The sequence below is a fragment of the Cololabis saira genome, chromosome 4 (genome assembly GCF_033807715.1).
Source record: "Cololabis saira isolate AMF1-May2022 chromosome 4, fColSai1.1, whole genome shotgun sequence".
Lineage (NCBI taxonomy): Eukaryota > Metazoa > Chordata > Actinopteri > Beloniformes > Belonidae > Cololabis > Cololabis saira.
The window spans coordinates 47,496,313-47,511,269 of record NC_084590.1 but is presented as its reverse complement, the minus strand read 5'-3'; the positions used below and the strand labels follow the sequence as shown (position 1 = coordinate 47,511,269).

The 14,957-nt window shown below is 43.9% G+C and overlaps 2 protein-coding genes and 2 non-coding genes across 4 annotated transcripts in view; all 4 read right to left on the bottom strand.

Annotated features, from left to right (window-relative positions):
• LOC133442055 (zinc finger protein 664-like) overlaps nt 1–14,957 on the bottom strand; it is a 214,491-nt gene that overhangs the window by 48,215 nt on the left and 151,319 nt on the right. The window lies entirely within an intron of this gene.
• trnap-agg (transfer RNA proline (anticodon AGG)) lies at nt 1,158–1,229 on the bottom strand. Its single transcript has one exon. It is a non-coding gene; the product is annotated as a tRNA-Pro (tRNA).
• Nucleotides 5,364–5,436, bottom strand: trnat-cgu (transfer RNA threonine (anticodon CGU)). The gene has a single exon. It is a non-coding gene; the product is annotated as a tRNA-Thr (tRNA).
• LOC133442179 (olfactory receptor 52K1-like) lies at nt 9,776–10,780 on the bottom strand. Its single transcript, XM_061720131.1, has one exon. The coding sequence runs from the start codon at nt 10,778–10,780 to the stop codon at nt 9,776–9,778; it is 1,005 nt and encodes a 334-aa protein (XP_061576115.1).

The following is a 14,957-nucleotide window of genomic DNA, read 5'->3' as shown; positions in this document are numbered from 1 at the left end:
CCACAATGCAAACTATGAGACTCAATACACGTGTACATTGGGCTTAATCCGTTAGTATATCATACGCATGACAGTAAAACGGCACAAGGAGCTGTTTTTTCGTCCCACCAACTTCTGGTGTCGGTTCTTAAATTACAATGATGCACTAACGCTAAATATTAACATTCACAAAACTTTACGAACATAATAAACCCACAACTCTTCACAGAACTGCATGTGCACTCGACTCCACGTTGATTGTGATGTTCAAACGTGCATGGATTTGGGCGTATGCACAGTTTTGAACATCTGAATTTTTTTTTTTGCGTACGCAAGAATTCCACGCACGGACCAACGTTGAAATCCACGCACTCGCCGCAGCGCTCAAACCCGGATACTTTGTTGGGGGGGCTGATAAGAGGGGAGGGCCAGTGGGGGGGAGAGTGTCTTGTTTTCATTCCTCCAGGGAGATTGTGACTGGAGCTACCTGCCAGGCTGCTATGTCAAGGTCAGATTATAGAATCAACAATTGTATTGAAGAAAACAGGCTGATTCCAGTAATTTTCCATCTGCCTTAAGTCTCTGGTTCATCAATGGCGACTCCAAACAGACAAATTTGTGGTCAATTCCCACCAAGCCGGGCTTCCAACTTCTCCAAGGTCTTTTCCATCTTGCAGATGAGCTCAAAAACCGGCGCTAGCCTGCGATTCTGCTCAAGAATCGCATCCAGCTTGCGGTTTTGCTCCCCCAATGTTAAAGTCTGAGTGTTGGTCGCAGAGCTTATCCCCTCAGCCACGTCGGGCAGCTCTCGTGTGGGGGAAATCATGGATGCGCGTGAAACCGTGGACAAGCCCGTGGAGGCTATTGCGCAATCAGCTGAAAGGAAAATTAACACTGATGGCATCGGTATGCAAAGGAAGAATAAAAAAAGTGTGGTAACACTAACTGCTAAGGCTTTTGCTGAAAAGATTGAAAGGTTGCAAAGTACTAGGAAAGCTAAGCTAAATACTGTTTTTGTTACTCATTAGGGTGGAAGTATACAATTTCTGACGCAGCTCGTGATTTTACACGTCGAGTCGGCCTGAATGACGGCCGACGCGCAGCAACCCGACTAGAGTCACCGAGCTCGCCCGGCCGATAAAGGGCACCTAAGTGGATCACATTTGGAGGCAATAAAGGGGCTCGTCCGGGATTTGAACCCGGGACCTCTCGCACCCTAAGCGAGAATCATACCCCTAGACCAACGAGCCAACAGTTGGTGTGTCCCAACAGCACCACCTGGTGGTAGAAATGAAAGACAGAATGCAAGTGTTGCAGAGAGCTTTCATACCTGGAAACATGATATTGATTAATGAAACAAAAAAACAATCTTCTGGAATAGTTTCTCACTTTCTTACATGAACACTGAAGTACCCAATGCAGCAGCTTCAGTCACCCAACTCTGACTGAACAAGGAATATTTCCAAATTCTAAGTCTAAGTTTCATTTTGCCGAATGCATATCCCCATTAAGGGGGATAAGGGGAAAACAGGGCTAATCCAGGCTTTGAACCCAGGACCTCTCGCACCCAAAGCGAGACCAATTTGACCGCACCACCTTCCTGGCATGGCGTGCACTTGTGTCTGCGGTGCAGTTATTCGTCCAGCAGATGGCGACATTTCCCCGAATCACCGCCCGCCACATGAAGACGCTCTGGGGTTCTTTAGTTCTGCTTAGAGTCTCTGTATTTAAATGAAGTGCATGTGAGTGATAGCGTTGCTGAAGAAATGTTTTTTCTGCTTTAATTATCTTTTGTCTTAAACTGAAATAAAAAGGAAGAGTTTTTTGTTGTTGATGTAATGTCACTTTCCTGCCACTTGATGTCGCTGTGACGGCTCTCCTGCAGCTGCCGGCGGAGCCCAGCGCCTGAAAGGGAGAGGAATCCACTTAATAGGTTTTAATCAAATGTAATTGGTACACTAAGATCTAGTTTTTCTCGGCTGTGACAATGAAGAGGGGATTTAAGGAAACGTTAGTTATTCTAGATGCAGTTTACAAACATGTTCAAGAAGTTTATTGTCATCTGCAGCACTAACACAAGGTTGTATTGAGAAATTAAAAACTTGTGACAAGGCATGCATTTAATAATAATATTGCAATCAAAGCAAAGACGAACAAGGAACTAGAAGCATAAACAACAAGAAAAAATTACTAAAATCTGTATAAATAAGGGCATTTAAACAGCTGAGCTCGCCAAAGCCAAGTTGTATGTTTTATTGAAAACATTAATACTTTATGCCCTTTTTGAAGTATCTAATTTTTTGAAATTAATATTGTTGTGAAAGTTTCAGGTGAAGTATAAACACATTTATTTTAAAAGCAAGTAAAAGGAGTACTGAATGAGACTATGCTTGTCTTCTCAAGCACAAAAACACTATTTCTCTCTGAGTTTAAAAAAAATACATTTTTATTTAATGTATTTACCTTAAAGTAAGTCTCTTTTCTTAAGAACAAAATACTACGTCAAATACTGTCTGTGTGCACTGTAGAGGTCACGTGGTTCCAACACAGGCTAGAAACTGACTTGATGTATAAACTTGATCTCCTTCTCTCAAAAGAACTACGGTACTTACCTTAGGAGATGAACTTGAATTAAAAAACATCCAGCTACACCTGGATCAGTTTTATTTAGACTTGGCTAAAGGAGCTTTTATTAGGTCTAGAGCCAAATGGCTAGAGGAGGAGAAAGGAACACAAGTTACTTTTTTGCTTTAGAAAAAAGAAATGTAAAAAGAAAATCTTTAACTGCCCTTAATATAAACGGATCACTGTCCAAAGATCCAAATCTGATAAATACATTACATGTCTAACTGAATATACCTGCAAACATGCAATTGTTAATCTAGAAGTTGTTGTGTAAACTGAGGGCCAAATGGAGTTAAGTAGCCTGTGATACTGGAGAAACTATCACCAAAGAGTTACTTTCTCTGACATCATGACTGCTCACCTTCTCATGTGGCTGGAAAACTGTGATGTCTCATTCAGCTGTTTCAGGTTCTTTCCTGCAGCGTTGGTGGTATAGTGGTCAACATGGTGGTGTAGTGGTCAGCGTTGGTGGTATAGTGGTCAACATGGTGGTGTAGTGGTCAACATGGTGGTGTAGTGGTCAACATGGTGGTATATTGGTCAATATGGTGATGTAGTGGTCAATATGGTGGTGTAGTGGTCAACATGGTGGTGTAGTGGTCAGCATGGTGGTGTAGTGGTCAATATGGTGGTGTAGTGGTCAACATGGTGGTATAGTGGTCAGCATGGTGGTGTAGTGGTCAACATGGTGGTGTAGTGGTCAGCATGGTGGTGTAGTGGTCAGCATGGTGGTGTAGTGGTCAGCATGGTGGTGTAGTGGTCAACATGGTGGTGTAGTGGTCAACATGGTGGTGTAGTGGTCAGCGTTGATGGTATAGTGGTCAGCACACCCAGTAAGTGGACTGGTGACATGGCTTAGCACTAACGATCCAGGTGAGGAAAACACTACCTATGGGTGGCTGTCCACACTGAGAGGCATCACCGACCATGACCACAAGTAGCATCGCCACAGAGACCCCCCCAACCCGGACAGACCGGGGCAGACCCCACACAGAAGGTGGAGTCAGGCCTGAGGGACCCCCCTGACGACACCCCCATGGGCGGAGCAGGCACACCTCCCAGTTTGGACGACCCTCCTGAAGAAACACTGGAGCTAAAAACTAAAAGATTAAAAGAAAGTAAAAAATGCCTAAAAGTATAAAATGTTTAGAGAAATCTATACAAAACTTAAGATGAATAATATATAAAATAAAATAAAATGAAAGTCATTAAAAATGGATTAAAGGTTTAAAGATAATAAAAGAGCTAAATAAATAAACCCAATAACTAGATGAAAAGACTAGGTAAATGAGATCAGATAAAAGCCAAACTAAAAAGGTGTGTCTTGAGCCTCCTTTTAAAAATATCAACATTCTCTGCGGCCCTGATGTTCTCTGGCAGGCTGTTCCATAAAGAAGGGCCATAATGGCTGAATGCAGCCTCACCGTGGGTTTTGGTCCCGGTTCGGGGAATGCTTAAAAGGCTGGTGCCAGAGGACCTCAGGGTCCGTGAGGGTTGATACGGTAAAAGCAGGTCAGATAAATAAGATGGCCCAAGACCGTTAAGACCCTTAAAAACCAGTAAAATAACCTTAAAATCAATCCTGAAGCGGACGGGGAGCCAATACAGCGATTTTAAAACAGTTGTAATGTGTTCCCGCCCTCTGGTCCTCGTCAGCACGCGAGCGGCTGAATTCTGTAGTAATTGTAAGTTCTTAATACTCTTTTTAGGAAGACCAGAGAGTAGGGCGTTACAATAATCTAAACGACTAGAGATAAAAGCATGCATCAGCACCTCCGTGCTGGCCTGAGAGAGAAACGGGCGGACTCTGGCTATGTTCTTAAGATGGTAAAAAGCTATCTTCGTAATATTCTTTATGTGTGGAATAAAAGTGAGCTCAGAGTCAAAAATAACACCCAGGTTCTTTACACATTGCGAAGGTTTAAAATCTTGTAGTTTTGGTAAAAGTTTCTCTCTCTGGCCTTCAGGACCAATAACTAAAACCTCTGTTTTGTCCTGGTTGAGCTGTAGGAAATTATCTGCCATCCATGACTTAATATCTAAAATACAGTTAAAAAGGGCTTCAAGTGGCCCAGTGTCATCAGGAGACACGGCGATGTACAGCTGTTTTAAGGTAAAAAAAAAACAAAAAAAACAGATTTAAGGTAAAACATAAGATGTTTCAATCCACATTTTGAGTTTGAATAAATACTAAAATTACAAGTTTGTAAAACAGCAGCACTGATGTACACCTGGTTCTTTTACTTTCTAATATTTCTCAAGCTCAGACTAGGAGGATCCAACACAATACCGTATTAACACAACACTTGACTAATGCAATAATGCACGAGGTAAAAATCACGAGGTAAAAATCTCGAGTCCCTATTGGTTTAGTGGTTACTCTCACAACCGGGTTCAATTCCAGCATCAACCGAGGAGCATCACGCCAGCGTTAAAACGGATTTACCTGCGACTTTCTGACAAAGGGGGACAGGGCCCCTGTGCACAAGACGACGTGACCAGGCAAGGATGACCAGGAATGGAGGACCGCCCGGCTGCCAGCTCTGAAACTTTTAACTGCAAGTCTAATTCATTTTCTGAGCTTGTCCAACTCTGAACGTAATTCATCCTTTATGTAACAATGAGGCTTATTAACCCAATTAATGGAGATGCTGGGGATTGAACCCAGGGCTTCATATATGCTAAGCAAGCCCTGTATGGAAGTCGCTTCTTTATTTCTATCCCTCCAAAATCCAAACCTGATAGATGAATCCCATTAATGGCTCTGCTGGGAGTTGAACCCAGGATCTCCTGTTTACGAGACAGGCGCTTTGACCACTAAGCCACAGCGCCTTTAGTTGAACAAACAGCAGCACCTCTATCTCCCTGTGTAGAACCTCAAGGAGCACAGACGGGAGTCAGAGCCGGACAAACGGCTGTCGATGGACAGCAGGATGTCCGCGGTGGTGTTCCCTGGAGGGGAGACGGCTCCAGGTGAATCTTCATCCCGGGATCTCCTGGATATAGAGGCGTTCGGGGTGGCACCGTTTTTTTCCCCCATGAGATTCCAATTGAAGCACTCGTCCATGTACTCCATGAGTGAGTCCAAGGTTTCGTTTTGCTCCAGATTAAGAGAGAGAAGGGAGATGGATGTGCAGCAGCATGGCAGTTGCAGTGTTACCACCACCGATACTACAGCTACTGAATCAACACCTCCTCCAACTCTACTTGACTCACTCCTTGGTTCTGATGGCAAAGAAGAGGATAGAGCAAGCGAAGCTGAGGATGTCCACACCCAAGTGAGGACTGAAGTCCTTGCATACTTTGGAGAAAAAAGCCTTGCCAAGGAAGAAAACCCATTACTGTGGTGGAAGGCTAACAATGACAGATACCCCATGTTGGCCAGGCTAGCCAAGTCTTACCTATGCATCCCTGCCACCTCAACACCATCTGAGCGGCTGTTTTCTGCAGCAGGAAACATAGCCTCCAAGAAGAGAGCAAGCCTGAGCCAGGAGCATGTGGACATGCTTACATTTTTGCATTGCAATGCAAAGTGTCTGAACAAAGGGAGTGAGAGAGAGTGAGTGAGTATGTGTGAGAGTTTGTGAGTGTGTGCATCTGTAAGTGTAGTGCAGAGAACAAAATTGTGATGTTCAAACAAATCCTGTTTCTGATTTGTATTTTTCTTTATTTTTTATAATTTATTTATTGTTCTGACAGCTCAGGTCTCTTTTAAACAAAGTATACCTCTTTTGTGCACTTTATTTTTATATATTTGGCAGATGTAAAGCATACATGTGTATGTTTTCTGTGTTAGTCCATTTAGTTTTTTTTTATCAATACCGGTACTTTAAAAGCTCAGGGATGTTCAAGGAGCAACCTGTTTGTGAACTTTCTGAAGATTATCTGCACTGTGAATTTGCACTGTCACTTCTGTTTTCAAATACATGGTTGGAATTTAATGCTTTTTTTATTTATTTTTTTTTTTATCCGATTAATCGAAAAAATAATCGATTATTAAAATAATTGTTAGTTGCAGCACTATCTGAAAGCCTAGTGTTGTTCTCAAGGTTGACACAGGCCCAAATCAATGCACGTCCCTGGGTGGGCCTGAACCACCAACCTTTCGGTTAACAGGCAAACGCGCTATCCGGCGACCGGTTTGTGTGTGCCGCCATCTTGCGGCGGCGCCATTGCTGCGGTGGCAGGTGTCAATCTGCCACCGCAGCGCTGTTATTGTAACCTGACGCTCTACAGCAGTGCTTCTCAATCCTGGTCCTCGAGTACCACTGTCCTGCATGTTTTAGATGTTTCCCTGCACCAACACACCTGATTCTAATTAAAGGTCCTAATTAGCTTGTCACCAAGGTCTGCACAGTTCTGTTGATGACACAGGTACTTGTATCACGGTGTGCTGAAGCAGGGTAGCATCTAAAACATGCAGGACAGTGGTACTCGAGGACCAGGATTGAGAAACACTGCTCTACAGCATCATTATAGCTGGATTGATAATGAAGGTATCTTAAATTAATGCTGATGTTAATTTATAAATAATGATTTGTTTGAGCGATAAGCAGGAAAGAATAGAGGAATAGGGAGATAAGGGAGTGTATGATTAAACACTGTAATATAGCATACGTTACGTGTGACGTTAGCAGCGCGAAATGTAATCATTATGGAAAGGCTACGTCATTAAAAAAAACAACAACAACAACACCTGTTTATGTTTTGTTTTATTTTAGGTAGGCTATCCAATAATATTTTATTGATCGCCTGGCGTCCGAAGACCAAAAAAAACGCAACTATCTCAGCTCCGGATGATACAGAATACATACATACATAACCCCAATCTTCAGATAAAACTAGTTTGTTGAGGAAAAAATATCAACTCTATTTGTAGCTGCAGAAGAAAAAAATAATCTCACGAGGAAAAGAAAAATATTGCTCACGCCTCGGAGCCTCTTCAGCATAATATAGCGGTAAAAAAAAAGAAAAGAGAAGTAAGAGTAATAAAAAAGATGTACTGTATGTTGTACTATTATACAAATTTATTGAAACACATGGCGAGTCAAACATTTACCAAAGCAGCTGCAAAACACTAAACAAGGTAGTAAGACGTGGGTTGTGCAGAACTGTGGCTGTAAATCCTCATCGGAGCTTCATTCTTTAGTAGTGATTTCATATGAACCCAAACCGTTAATAATCATTATTTTCTCCATATACCGCTCCCTGACTTCCTTGTTTAAGGTATCCCGGTAAATTCCAGTTCCTTTCCAGCAGTTTAACATCTTTTTTTTGCGTTCCGTCTGTTCACTTGGTGAAACAGAAAAGTCCGTCCCGTCTTCATTCACTATCAAAACAAATGCACGTGACGGGACAGGAGTTTTCCGATGATACAAATACATTAAGAGAGCTTGGCAGGGAGCGGAGTAATAGATCCATGGGAGCGGAGCATGGATCTATATACGTATATATGTCTATGGGCTGGAGCGGAGGAGCGGAGCCGCCACCGCAGTAATGGCGGCCGCTCGACTTCCGGGTTTTGCTGGATTCGTGTATAACAAATAAAATAAAAGCCTTGCCTTAAATAACGTTAATGAGAAAACAAACATAAAAACACATTTATAGAAACACTGATATTATAGGTAATTTACAATTTCCATTATTTCATTTTATTTCTTCAAAAATGATGTTTTTTTATTTATTAGTTTATTACAGTTTTTAATGCCGGTCATTTTATTTAGTTTTTATCAGCTACACCTTTAGATTGGGCCGTGAAAATATTGTCAGACATTAAACCGGTCCGCGGTACAGAAAAGGTTGGAGACCACTGTGCTAGAGGATATTCAGCGAATTACTTACACATCGTGTTAATAATACATGACAGTAATCTAGAGTACAATAGTACAGTACAATACAGTTGTCTAGAAGATACAAATACGTGAGTTTTTCAGCATCACTCTGCGAGAGAATGTTCCTGATCTTTGTGATGTTACAGAGATAAAAAAAATATGCAGTATTACAAACCTGATTAATATGCTGTTTAACCACAAATCCTGATCAAAATAACTCCAATGTTTTGCACAGTTGTACTGGAGGTCATAGGGCTGGGCGATATGACCTTAAATCTATACCACGATAAATTGGGCAGTTTTACCTCCATAATGATAAATATACCATAACCCTTAGCCGGAAACAAAAAAATCTATTTTCAGATTGGGGTGATTGGTCGGTAACTCCAGACAGCTGCTCGGAGTTGAGAGCTCAGCGCACAGTAGCGTACCGTGACTACGGTTAAGTTTGTGGCGTGAGAGTGTGTAAACTTGTTGAAATGCGTGAGTCTCACACTAGACAGCCTTGTTATGTCAGCCGCTTCTTCGTTTGAACCATCAGTGATTATCTTGGGTTTCCCTTGTTGTTCAGACTGGAGTCACGTGATTACACACACACACGCTGTACATCCTCTTAAAGAGAATGGAAATAGCCTATCAGCGCACAGTCAAAACAGACAAAAAGACTTTTATTTTCTTTTTTTTTATCAAAATACAGAATTTACCGACATGGGAAAATTGCCGTTGGTAAATGCAGTAAATGTCGGTAACGGTAAATTTTCGGTTAATCGCCCAGGACCTGTGGGCGGGGGGCGTGATAAAACACACGGAAGTGCACATTGAGCACTGGAAATCTGCAAGAAAAAAACTGTCCCAGGTCCCGAGACCCAATCACAGCTAGGCTAAGCCCCAAAACTGCGGAGCAAGCATGCAGGTGAACAAGCTGATGTGTATGTCTGTGCGGCAATGTGTGTGTGTGTGTGAGTGTGTGTGTGTGTGTGTGTGTGTGTGTGTGTGTGTGTGTGTGTGTGTGTGTGTGTGTGTGTGTATATACCGTATGTGCAACCCACCGCCAGCGCTTCCCCCTCCCTGGGGGGGTCCGGCACTGTTTCCCCCTCCCTGGGGGGGTCCAGCAGCGCTTCCCCCTCCCCGGGGGGGTCCAGCACCGCCAGAAGGCACCCCAGGCTGCGTGGCGAGTCCCGCCAGGCCCGGGCATCGCGACCCACCTATCCCAGGCCGGCGAGGAAGAAGGAAACCACAAGTCTGGTCGGACCCTGGTGGTCGGTGGAGGAAACACAGGTCTTTTTCTGGGTCCGGGTCCAGGTCTGGGTCTGGTTCTGGCATCACGCCCCCTCTGTTCTTCAGACTTGGCCGGCAGTCGTCTGCTTCGGTTTCAGGGGACGAACAGAGGTGAGTTTCTTTGGTTCCAGCAGCTTCAGGAGTCCGTCCCGTATCTCCCTGGTGCGAACGCCGTAGATGACGGGGTTGACCGTTGCCGGCAGCAGGATGTACACGACCCCTAGGACGGTGTTGGCGTCCGTCGCTATGGGGATGTCCAGGTTGTGGGACAGGAAGGTGACGCTGCCGACCAGGTAGAAGCACATCATGACCATCAGATGAGTGAGGCAGGTGTGGAAGGCCTTCAGCCGGTCCTCGCCGGCGGCAGCGGCAACAAGAACTGCCCTCAGTATCCTCCCATAGGAGAGCAGGATGAGCGGGATGTCCACCCCCACAAAGCAGGCGATGACCGCCACGCCGGCAGCCCGGTTCCGGTCCGTGGCGCCGCAGGCCAGGCGGACCAGCGCCATGTGGTCGCAGTAGACGTGCTGGATGGTGTCGGAGCCGCAGAACCGCAGGGAGCCCGCCAGGCCCACCAGCGCTGCCATGACGGCGCCGCTGCGCAGCAGCGTGAGCAGCAGCAGCCGCAGCAGCATGCGGGAGTCCATGATGTCGCCGTAGCGAAGCGGCCGGCAGACGGCAACATAGCGGTCCAGCGCCATGGCCAGCAGCAGCGAGGACTCCAACGAGGACAGGAAGTGGGTGAGGAACATCTGGACCAGGCAGCCGGCCAGGGAGACCCGGGTCCAGTCCAGGAGCAGCCCCAGGAGCATGCTGGGAAGGATGACGGTGGCCACCAGGATGTCGACCACGCAGAGCGCGCAGATCAGCAGGTGCATGGGGCCGTGCAGCCGCTCGGCGGTGAGGATGACGTACGCTAGCGCCGAGTTCCCCAGCAGCACCCACAGGTAGGCGGCGGAGAACGGCAGCGCCAGCAGCCGCCGGTGACGGTGCAGTTCTGGGAACCCTCTGAACACGAAGCTGCTGTGGGAGACGTTCCTCAGCTGGGGGGGAGGGGCCTCCAGCATGGTGGACCTGCAACCGTCAACACAGAGGTCAAAGGTAGCCGGCAAACGGACACCTGGACAAACATCACGGGGGGGCGGGGGGGTCTTGGAATTAAACGAGACGCAACAAAAATGCTGGTCATGTGACGATGACGATAATTAAATATGCAATATCGTAGAGGAATAAAAACCAGACTAAAATGTAGATTACTAAACTGTAGATTTCTAAAATAAAAACTCTAAAACGCTAAAATGTGTCTTCGTTTTCGTTGACCAAAACGAGGCGAAATGTTCTAACAAAGAACCTTAATATCGTATTTTCTGGACTATAAGTCGCAGTTTTTCATTCATAGTTTGGCTGTGGGGGCTTATGTGTGAAATTATTAACACATTATTACCAGTTTATCATTTCACATATTGTTTTCACACTAAATCACCAGAGGGCGCTCTAGGAAGCACCGCATCTTCCACCTCCGGAGTTTGCGGAGTTGTTTAAAAGTGGATGAAGATTTCATTGGATTTTAGTTATTTGGAGCAACACGGATGGTTTGGTTAACATCTTAGCATGTTATTGGTGCTATAGTTATCTGAATAACTCTTAATATGTCATGCTAACATACCAGACACGTTCTCAGTTGTGTCATGTAACATACTGTAAGCCAGTGTTTCCCAACCTCGGCCCTCAAGGCCCACTTTCCTGCATGTTTTAGATCAGGGGTCACCAATCCTGGTCCTCGAGGGCCGGTGTCCCTGCAGGTTTTAGATGTTTCCCTGCTTCATTGCACCATGATACAAGTGACTGTGTCATCAACAGAACTATCCAGACTTTGATGACAAGCTGGTAACGAGGATTAATTAGAATCAGGTGTGTTAAAGCAGAGAAACATCTAAAACATGCAGGACACCGGCCCTCGAGGACCAGGATTGGTGACCCCTGTTTTAGATATTTCCCTGCTTCAGCACACCGTGATACAAGTTGCTATGTCATCAACAGAATTGTGCAGGCCTTGATGACAAGCTAATTAGGACCATTAATTAGAATCAGGTGTGATGATTAAGGGAAACATCTAAAACAGGGGTCACCAATCCTGGTCCTCGAGGGCCGGTGTCCCTGCAGGTTTTAGATGTTTCACTGCTTCATTGCACCATGATACAAGTGACTGTGTCATTAACAGAATTCTGCAGCCCTGGATGACAAGCTGATGACGATGATTAATTAGAATCAGGTGTGTTAAAGCAGGGAAACATCTAAAACATGCAGGACACCGGCCCTCGAGGACCAGGATTGGTGACCCCTGATCTAAAACATGCAGGACAGTGGGCCTTGAGGACCAAGGTTGGGAAACACTGCTGTAAGCACACCGTACAATTCTAGTACAATTCTTTATTCTAGTTTTAGTTGCCTTTCAAGATGACATGTCTCTTCTTGGTGTTGAATTTTATCAAATACATTTCACCAAAAAATACTTATACTCCAGTGCAACTTATACATGTTTTTTTCCTTTTTTATTATGCATTTTATGGCTGGTGTCCGGAAAATACGGTACATATTTTAGGTAGTTTCCTCTGGTTTAGTTCTGCTGCTGGGTGACGTCACGTCCTCCATCTCAGTTGCGGCCCGCGGGGAATCAGATCCAGAAGATGAAGCTGCAGAGTTAGAGGCTGATGCCGTTAACGCAGAATTGAAACAGGCTGACAACAACAACACTATAAGGAATGACCAGATCTACCAGGAGCTCTGTCACTTCATAGCTGCTCGCGGCTACCAACGGACTTTTCAGCAGCCGAGACAAACGTTGCCGCTTAAAGCTTCTCTCACTCTCATTTTTTAACTTGATATGGAACAGTGAATGTATGGTGTATAGACCCAAAATAGGCTAGATCAGGGGTCACCAATCCTGGTCCTCGAGGGCCGGTGTCCTGCATGTTTTAGATGTTTCTCTGCTTTAACACACCTGATTCTAATTAATCCTCGTTACCAGCTTGTCATCAAAGTCTGGATAGTTCTGTTGATGACACAGTCACTTGTATCATGGTGCAATGAAGCAGGGAAACATCTAAAACCTGCAGGGACACCGGCCCTCGAGGACCAGGATTGGTGACCCCTGGGCTAGATGTTCTTCTAATTCTTCGTCAATTTCAGTGCAAGTCAACCCAGATATCATAACTGCATTTGGGACTTAGATGGACTCTTGCATCACAATTTCTATGTTTGCAATCCCTTAACAGTATATCAATAACAATGTTCATTAACCTTCACACAGCTCCTGGCTGGCTCGCCAAATTTATGTAGCACTTATAATTAGGCTACAATCAAGTGTGGGCTAGTGCAAGGCTCGACTCGAGGAGCTGATTGAAGAACAATGAAACACTGAGACATGTTGCATTTACATACAAATGTCATTCCCGCTCTTTGGCTTCCTATGTAAACATCTTTAGATTTGTCAATGACCTCTTGCATAAACGCACATTTAACAGACAACCAACAAAAAAAAATGATAAAAACAAGGGAGACCTCTCAACAAAACAACAGATTGTCAGCAATATTTATGGTTGATCATATTATTTTGAGATACATACATTTTGCATTGAATTTCAGATTAAACAGCTTTGAGATTTGGCCGCTGCAGGCCACATTAATGAGTTTCCCCAGATTCATCCATCAGATGATCCAAATTCGACCTTTTAAAAAAGTAAATGACATTAAATAATTAAGGCAACTACAAACGCAAGGAGTGCTGCTGGGTGTAAAAAAGAGTATAATTCAGGTGCTCTTCGGCATGGGGATCGAAAAGATTCAAAAACAAGAAAAAACCGAGGCACTCAAGAAGTTAGAAAAATATAAAAGGCCTTTATTAAATCATGCACCAATCGGCATTTTAACTTTTTCTAGGCATTTTAACTTTTTCTAAGCCATGATTTAATAAAGGCCTTTTATATTTTTCTAACTTCTTGAGTGCCTCGGTTTTTTCTTGTTTTTGACATTAAATAATGACTGCTTGCCCTTTATCGTGTACATAATTCTTTCAAGTGTCACGGTGGAAGAAAGTTCTGGGATCCATTTTCCTGAACTCGGTCCACAGATGTTTTCCATGTGAAGGCTATTACTCTTTTCGCTAAGAAAAGGCATCTGTCTATAAGAGTTTGGTGTTTTCGTGTAATTTTATGGTTAGCTGGGTTTATACCTGGTATAATAATCTTTGGGTCGAGGGTTTTTTGTATGGAGACCTTGAATACACTATTATTTCCTGCAAGAATCTTTTAACTTTAGTAAACTGCCAAAGACAATGGAAAAGCCTCTTTCTTTTCCATATTTTACACAAGTATCAGGTATGTTCTTATTATATTTACTGAGTTTTTAAACAATCATTTAAAAACAAACTAATGAAACTGTTCAATAAAAAAAATGTTGGATCTTCAACTTAATATTAGATCTATGAGCTTCTGAGTCGACTACTTCAGTCTGGTGATTAGTGTGATGCAGTGAGACGAGTCCACCTGTGGACAGGTGTTCTAAATTTTGTGTTCTAAATTTCGTGTTCTATTTTGTGTTCTAAACAAACATTTTTTGTGTGCTGCTTTAGTTTTTAAGATATAAAATTATATTTCAAAGGTCATTCTAAGTTCACGCAGCCTCACTGAGTTTTGCGTGGAGTGGGGGGCCAGCTTCACGCAGGTTTCTTGTCCTCATGAACATGTCAACCCTCACAACCCTAATCCTCCTAACCCTAACTTAACATTAGTAAACGTACTATGATGAATAACTTATCTGACAACTCAAAACACTAAAATGCATTCTTACTGTGTCTCAATCCTCTAGAAATATACTCAGGTGATTCAAATTCATTCGGGGACAACCTCATTCAACCTGGTTTACCAAGACATTCAAGACTCCGTCCTCCTCTTTCTTTCTCTCGAGTGCGAAGGAGTGATAGAGGCAGGATAACGGCCCGGTCCGGTCAACCCAGACGCCTCTCCCTGATCCTGCTTCTTCTCAACCAAACGAGGAGCTAAATTAATTCAGGACGAGCACTTTACCCAACACCTTAATCCCCTTGGAAGCTTAACCCCGAGATCAACCCTGGCTCTAACCCTAAAGTGGTTCCTACAACCCGACTCAAGTATTTAGATCGTAACTCTTGGCAATGGGACAAAATTAACTCGTTACTTCTCTCTCTCTCTCTCTCTCTCTCTATAT